This window comes from Lolium rigidum, chromosome 6, assembly GCF_022539505.1.
Source record: "Lolium rigidum isolate FL_2022 chromosome 6, APGP_CSIRO_Lrig_0.1, whole genome shotgun sequence".
Classification (NCBI taxonomy): Eukaryota; Viridiplantae; Streptophyta; class Magnoliopsida; order Poales; family Poaceae; genus Lolium; species Lolium rigidum.
The window spans coordinates 220,245,288-220,252,354 of NC_061513.1; the positions used below are offsets into that span (position 1 = coordinate 220,245,288).

The following is a 7,067-nucleotide window of genomic DNA, read 5'->3' on the forward strand; positions in this document are numbered from 1 at the left end:
CGGCACCCTGTCGGAGCGGGGAAGTACCCCCGGAAGGCTTCTCCATCGACACCGCTGCCATCTCCACCGCCATCTTCATCACCGCTGCTGCTCCCATGAGGAGGGAGTAGTTCTCCATCGAGGCTCGGGGCTGTACCGGTAGCTATGTGGTTAATCTCTCTCCTATGTGCTTCAATACAATAATCTCATGAGCTGCCTTACATGATTGAGATTCATATGATGATGCTTGTAATCTAGATGTCATTATGCTAGTCAAGTGAGTTTTACTTATGTGATCTCCGGAGACTCCTTGTCCCACGTGTGTAAAGGTGACGAGTGTGTGCACCGTGTGGGTCTCTTAGGCTATATTTCACAGAATACTTATTCACTGTTGAATGACATAGTGAGGTGCTTATTTATATCTCTTTATGATTGCAATGTGTTTGTATCACAATTTATCTATGTGCTACTCTAGCAATGTTATTAAAGTAGTTTTATTCCTCCCCGCACGTGTGCAAAGGTGACAGTGTGTGCACCGTGTTAGTACTTGGTTTATGCTATGATCATGATCTCTTGTAGATTGCGAAGTTAACTATTGCTATGATAATATTGATGTGATCAATTCCTCCTACATATGCATGAAGGTGACAGTGTGCATGCTATGCTAGTACTTGGTTTAGTCTTTTGATCTATCTTACACTAAAGGTTACTAAAATATGAGCATTATTGTGGAGCTTGTTAACTCCGGCATTGAGGGTTCGTGTAATCCTACGCAATGTGTTCATCATCCAACAAAAGTGTAGAGTATGCATTTATCTATTCTGTTATATGATCAATGTTGAGAGTGTCCACTAGTGAAAGTGTAATCCCTAGGCCTCGTTCCTAAATACTGCGATCGCTGCTTGTTTACTGTTTTACTGCGTTACTACTGCTGCATTACTACTGCTTGTTTACTGTCATGGGCAAAGCACTTTTCTGGTGCCGTTGCTACTACTTATTCATACCACCTGTATTTCACTATCTCTTCGCCGAACTAGTGCACCTATTAGGTGTGTTGGGGACACAAGAGACTTCTTGCTTTGTGGTTGCAGGGTTGCATGAGAGGGATATCTTTGATCTCTTCCTCCCTGAGTTCGATAAACCTTGGGTACCCACTTAAGGGAAACTTGCTGCTGTTCTACAAACCTCTGCTCTTGGAGGCCCAACACTGTCTACAAGAATAGAAGCTTTCGTAGACATCAGCTATTCAAATGGCCAGACTATGAAGATGAGTACGAGAACCCGGAAGAAGGACATCAGGACGTCTACGACAACTAGGATCACTCCTGACGTCAACAGTTGCCTGTGGAATAGATGGACTACTACTACGCTACTTTCGCTTCCGCTATGTGTTATGTAATGAATAAATAGAACTTCTATTATTGTAATGAGACTGGATCATGTGATCCTTTATTTGTAAGACGATTATGGTATGTAATGAATGATGTGTTGTGATATCAATCTATTATGTCTCGCAAAAACAATATTCCTGGAATTGCAATGAATGGCATAATAGGCACCTGGACTTAAAAATCCGGATGTTGACAGAAATGGCGGGGGAATTAGGCTGAATGCGACGAGAAATGACGGGCATGGCGAGATATGGCGAGAAAATGAGCCTGTGTAGGCTGAGCATCGCCGTATTGCATTGATCATGCAACCTTTCGGCCAACTAGTGGCCAATAAGGCCTTTCAGCCAACTGGTGGTCAATAGGACCTTTCGCCATGTTGTGGCCAAAAGGTCACACGATGTGACATGTGAGTCAGTCGACAAAGGCTGCCAGCACCTGCTCGGCCACCTTTTCGCCGATAGGCTCTTTCTACCATCATGTGGCCAATGCTGTATTATTTTAAAAACCCGTCAATTTAAGTAATATTTTTGGACTTAATTAAATAAATGTATTATATTTTTTTATGAATTGTAGCAATGTGGGATTCATTTTGGTTTTCAAACTTTAAAAAATGTTTTATCTCCTAAACAGTATGTCAAAATTTTGATCTATTTTCACGGTTGGCTTTATCGCGGCTAGATCTTCAAAACTATATCTCGTATTGATATATTTTAACAACTTCTTTTGAACATAGTTGCCATATTATGATCTTGGTCACCAGGTAGAGTCAAGTTGGCTACCATATTGAAATCAAATGGTTATCAGTTTTTTTTTTAACATAGCTCTCACCAATGTAAGCCTGACATGATGGTAATGTCATATTTTACGTGTTTATAGTGGATCAAACATGTAGATCATTGCCGTGCCAAAAAAACATGGAAATTTATCTAGTGACCGTGTATTCTGTTAACTAATAACCTGATAGCTATAATCTGGAAATTGGGGACAGATATTTTTCCACAAACCATATGAAGATGGGTTCTGTATTAAAGTTCTCGTCGAAACGAACCGAACTGTAAAAGGGATCGTCATTTTCATTGAAGGTTTAAGAGAAAATTATTCTAAAATATTAGATTGTGAAAGATTACCTCCATGCATTTGGACGCTATTCTCTCCATCTTTATAAGGCCGAAAGCTAACTCCCTATGCGGGATGAAGTACTTCCGTCGGGCACGTCCCCATACTAGATTAACAGTTTAATTTTTTACTAATGACATGACCCATCATTTAGTTGTGATATGGAAAGAGTAGCAAAGAAGGACCCTCGTGATCTGTGCCGATCCCATCGATGTTCTTCTTTGGTTCCTCCTCTTCTCAAGTCGCTTCATCATTCTGGATGATTTGCGAGAGGTTTGGAAATCCTTCCAGCGATGGAGTCCGGCAAAGTACAATGCCGGTACGGTCGACGGAGAATAGAGAGGGGTCTCTTCCTTGATATGAACACGACATGCAATAAACGAAGAAAATCAAACCAAAACGTAGAGACATAAGGATTTTAATGTGGAAAAATCCCTCCAATGAGAAGTGTAAACTTATCCTGTTTGGCAGCTTATAAGAGGTATATATAGTAGTGCTGACCTAGATCGGCGACGGGCCTAGCTTTGCTCTGTTGGAAGTTAGACTTTATATTAATTTGAATCACAGCTTAACATTCCTCATCGTTGCTGTCCGGTGATGAGCCTCGGAGTGATCAACGGCGTCGCCTACGTCGTCTGTCACATCCCTTAACCTATTGAGTCTCTCTGCTTCGACATTGCATACCACGAGAAAGTAATGGTAGCTCATGGGGAACTTTGCACATAAACCTGGGTACATGTCCCTCTCCTTCAGAAAGGAAGAGTTTTGGTAAATTATCTGCAATGCATGATATGAAAGAGAGTGGAATATATATGGCCTTCTGTTATGCTCCATCTAGGAAACATGAATATGTCAAAGGCAGGTTTTGGTAGGGAATTTCCAGTGAAGTGGGTAGGAGGTTATCTTGCTGTCTAATCTAAGTCCCTTTGTTCTAGCTTTTGCATAAAGCTCGCGATTTCATTGTCTTGTTAGGTCCAGATCTTATTTAGACAAAAGAAAGGTCCCAAATCTTGCTGGTGATCAAGTATTTAAACTCAGTTTGATGCCGGGGCATCCTCTGGGAACATAAATAAATAAAGTAAGAAAACCACAACCCAGCCCGGCCCCTTGTTTTCTTTAAATACTACGGCAAAACGTCTATGCATTGACATCGAGTGATCGAGATCATGCAAGCAATGCAGCTTTATGTTCGACCTGAATAGTCTCTGTCCCTGCAGACTATGGTCAGACTTTGTAGTTTACAGTAGCAATCTTTATCAAGCATCCGAATTTCCGAAATATTTCCACATGAAAACATGAGCAGTTCCTATTAGGAGTATAAACTTAGCTGGATATGCACGGAACTAGAAAGCAGATAAGTGACTATTGAGCTAATTAGGGCATGTACAATGAAGTGACGTCAGCTTTCTCTTACATCCGCCACATATGATTTTTGCTTAGTTAAAGGAGAGAGAAGAAAGAAAGAGAAGATTATCTTCCCTTAACTAAGGGATGATTTCTTATAAAATAAGAGAAGACTATTTTCCCCATTGTAGGACTTGTCTTCCCTTAGCCACATAATTTTCTACCAAAAATAATTAATTCTTATTTATTGTAAGGGATGACAATAAAAGATAATGCTTTGTACATCTAATACTTATCGTCTTCTCTAGATGATGTGTACTACTAAGAGAATGCATGCATTCCTTACCATTGTACATGCCCGTATGTTCCTACGGAGCTCCCATCTCTCCAGCGTTGCATTGAAGTGAATTAGAAACTAGAGGACGTCTCAAGACGTTAAGGAATTACTTCATGTCATGTGCGGAGTAGTATTTCTATTAACTGTTATAATTAATTTTATGATCCATAGATTGGCCGTCTTGGTGTCTTAGCAGTACAGTGTTCGCAAGTGATCCTAATATTTGAAGAGATTGGGGGGACTTTCCAGTTCAACAAAAAATAAATATGCAAGTGAACAGGCACATACGTATTGCTTTGCGATGATCTGGCTTTAGCATCCACATAAGTCCATCCATTTCTACATCAACGGGTGCTTTGCACGCCGGTTCAAAACCGGAAAACAAAAGGTTTCCTCTGGAAGAAACAAGTCGTTTTCATCTCAGGAACGACCGCTGCGCAGCAGGTTAAGGCTTGTTATTAACTGAGAATCTGTAGTCACCAGCAACGTACGTAACGGGTTCTTCTTATGTCTGACAGGGCCATGTATCGTGGCGTAAGCGGATGATCAAATATGCAGCTTCTCCACGGCAAGCGCGCGATCGCTGTCTCTCACGAGAGATTACGGTCCGTTGGGGTTTGAATTTAGATAAAGTAAAGCTAAAACACGCTACGATGTCTGCATAACAAGCATCTTTTTTTGCCCCTTTATGACCTAGAGCCTGACTTTATACGAATCATCATGTTGTAATCTAAAAGACTGGAACTTTGTGAGAAAGACTTGGCATTATACCTGCCATTAGCAATGTCCCGTGTGCTGCACAATGACATGAGGGTCACACGGGGAACGAGAGGCTGAAGGCGCCGAGATATCTTAAATTCCCAAACCAAACAATCTGCCTCGCAGTGACTAATCACCAACCGGAAATCTGCACATCACCGTGTCTCTTTGCTTGAGCCTGAAGTACACAGGTCACTAGCCTCCTTAGCTAACGGTCACACCAACTCTTCTTTGAGCCCAATCTTTTCGCCTCATCTCACTCCTTAACCACTATATAAGTTTCCAGGGCTGATCTGCATCCTGCTAAGCCAGCAGCGGCAGCCATCTCAGGGCAGGAGAGGCGCAAAGGGAAGTGGAGCCAGCAGTGCGCGATGATGGCCCGGTCTTGCTCTTCCCTGTTTCTCGCGGCGGTGGCGGTGGCACTTGTCCTCGCGGTGCCGTCGCTCGCCAGCGACCCCGACAACCTCCAGGACATCTGCGTCGCCGATCTCAACTCAGGTATGCGCAGCTCAAGATTTGTTGAAGTCCTCTGTTTCTCGCCGGGGTTAACTGAACCGGTTCTCCCATTCCGCTTTCAAGACGTATGGCTAGACGGTTTTGTACTATCTGGCACTCTGACGTACTGTGAGATATTCACGTTAGGTAGTTATAATGCTAAATCGGGTGACCGTTCATGATTTGAGGCAGTGCAATCGATGGCAGCGATGAGAATGGGTGCAAAAGTGCAAAACTGCAAATAGACGTTTAGGATCCGAAGTCCATGATCATAGACTTCCTTTCCAGCCATCAAATGTTTAATCCGTTTATAGTTCCAAACGCGATTCAGTTTGAAATCGCTCTCCGAAACTTACTACTAAGAATATAAGTAAATCAAATGCCATGCTTCAAGTTTGCACGACCAACTAGTTTGTTGGTATGTCCACGACCAACTGTTGGATCAATGCAAAAGTCATACATACAAATATGGTCGATGCATCCCAGTCCTGATGTGTGCGCAAGTACGATGCTCACAGCTCACGTGACGTAACCCGTTTGCAAACACGCGCAGAGCTCAAGCTGAACGGGTTCCCGTGCAAGGCGAACGCCACGGCGGAGGACTTCTTCAGCGGCATCCTTGCCAAGCCCGGCGCCACCAATACCACCTCCGGCTCCATCGTCACCAGCGCCAACGTCGAGAAGGTGCCCGGCCTCAACACCCTCGGCGTCTCTCTCTCTCGCATCGACTACGCCCCCGGCGGCCTCAACCCGCCGCACACCCACCCGCGCGCCACTGAGCTCGTCTTCGTCCTCTCCGGCGAGCTCGACGTCGGCTTCATCACCACCGCCAACAAGCTCTTCGCCAAGACCATCAGCGAGGGCGACGTCTTCGCCTTCCCGCGGGGCCTCGTGCACTTCCAGAAGAACAGCGGCGACAAGCCCGCCGCCGTCATCTCCGCCTTCAACAGCCAGCTCCCCGGCACGCAGTCCATCGCCATGACGCTCTTCGGGGCCTCCCCGGAGGTTCCCGACGACGTGCTCGCCAAGGCCTTCCAGATCGGCACCGAGGAGGTCGACAAGATCAAGTCCAAGTTTGCACCAAAGAGTTGAAAGAGCTTCATGGAGCACCTTCCGCGTTTTTGTTCATGTTCCACTGGTTTATTTGCTTGCTGATTTGTTTGTCTTGCAATAACTGCGTTACGCAGACGTATATAGCATACTTTTCAGTTTCGCAGCTCGCTCAAATTACGTTCTGCAATGGAGATGGATAACGCCAATCGGGAAAGCCGTGTTGCTAATACTTTTTTTTTTCTTATCCACGATGTGTTGCAAACTTAGAACAAATAGCATAGCTGCATACCAGATCTTTACCCCAATTAAACGAGGGAAAGAATAGAAGGCTTGGCACCCTATTCACGTGTTATCCCAGCCGTAAATCCATCCATCCGAATCGCCGGCCCACTGATCGAGAAACTCCTTGGCCTACCAGCATTGTTATTCACTTATTCACTTCAGTCCGGCCCCATTGTTGAAGTGGGCTTATTTCACTCACTGACCATATACGATTAGTCAGTGTTGGAGTTGTGTTAGATATTTGCATAGTAGAAGGGTTAAAGTAAAAAATGTTGTAAAATGTATAAGCCTAGTGCAGAAGAATGGAATGG

The 7,067-nt window shown here is 44.1% G+C and overlaps 1 protein-coding gene across 2 annotated transcripts; it reads left to right on the forward strand.

Annotated features, from left to right (window-relative positions):
• The first annotated feature begins 5,154 nt into the window (after nucleotides 1–5,154).
• On the forward strand, nucleotides 5,155–6,680 carry LOC124666463 (germin-like protein 5-1). 2 transcript variants are annotated; one of them, XM_047203799.1, is made up of 2 exons: nucleotides 5,155–5,433; nucleotides 5,975–6,680. In XM_047203799.1, the coding sequence occupies exons 1-2, from the start codon at nucleotides 5,298–5,300 to the stop codon at nucleotides 6,511–6,513; spliced, it is 675 nt and encodes a 224-aa protein (XP_047059755.1). In that variant the 5' UTR covers nucleotides 5,155–5,297; the 3' UTR covers nucleotides 6,514–6,680. The 2 variants fall into 2 exon arrangements, with proteins under 2 accessions (XP_047059755.1, XP_047059754.1); XM_047203798.1 differs by having other exon boundaries at nucleotides 5,155–5,424.
• The last annotated feature ends 387 nt before the right edge of the window (nucleotides 6,681–7,067 follow it).

Coding starts and splice junctions, on each gene's coding strand:
- LOC124666463 (XM_047203799.1), top strand. CDS start 5,298: ATGATGGCCCGGTCTTGCTCTTCCCTGTTTCTCGCGGCGGTGGCGGTG. Junction 5,434..5,974: donor TCTCAACTCAGGTATGCGCA/GCTCAAGATTTG, acceptor AAACACGCGCAG/AGCTCAAGCTGAACGGGTTC.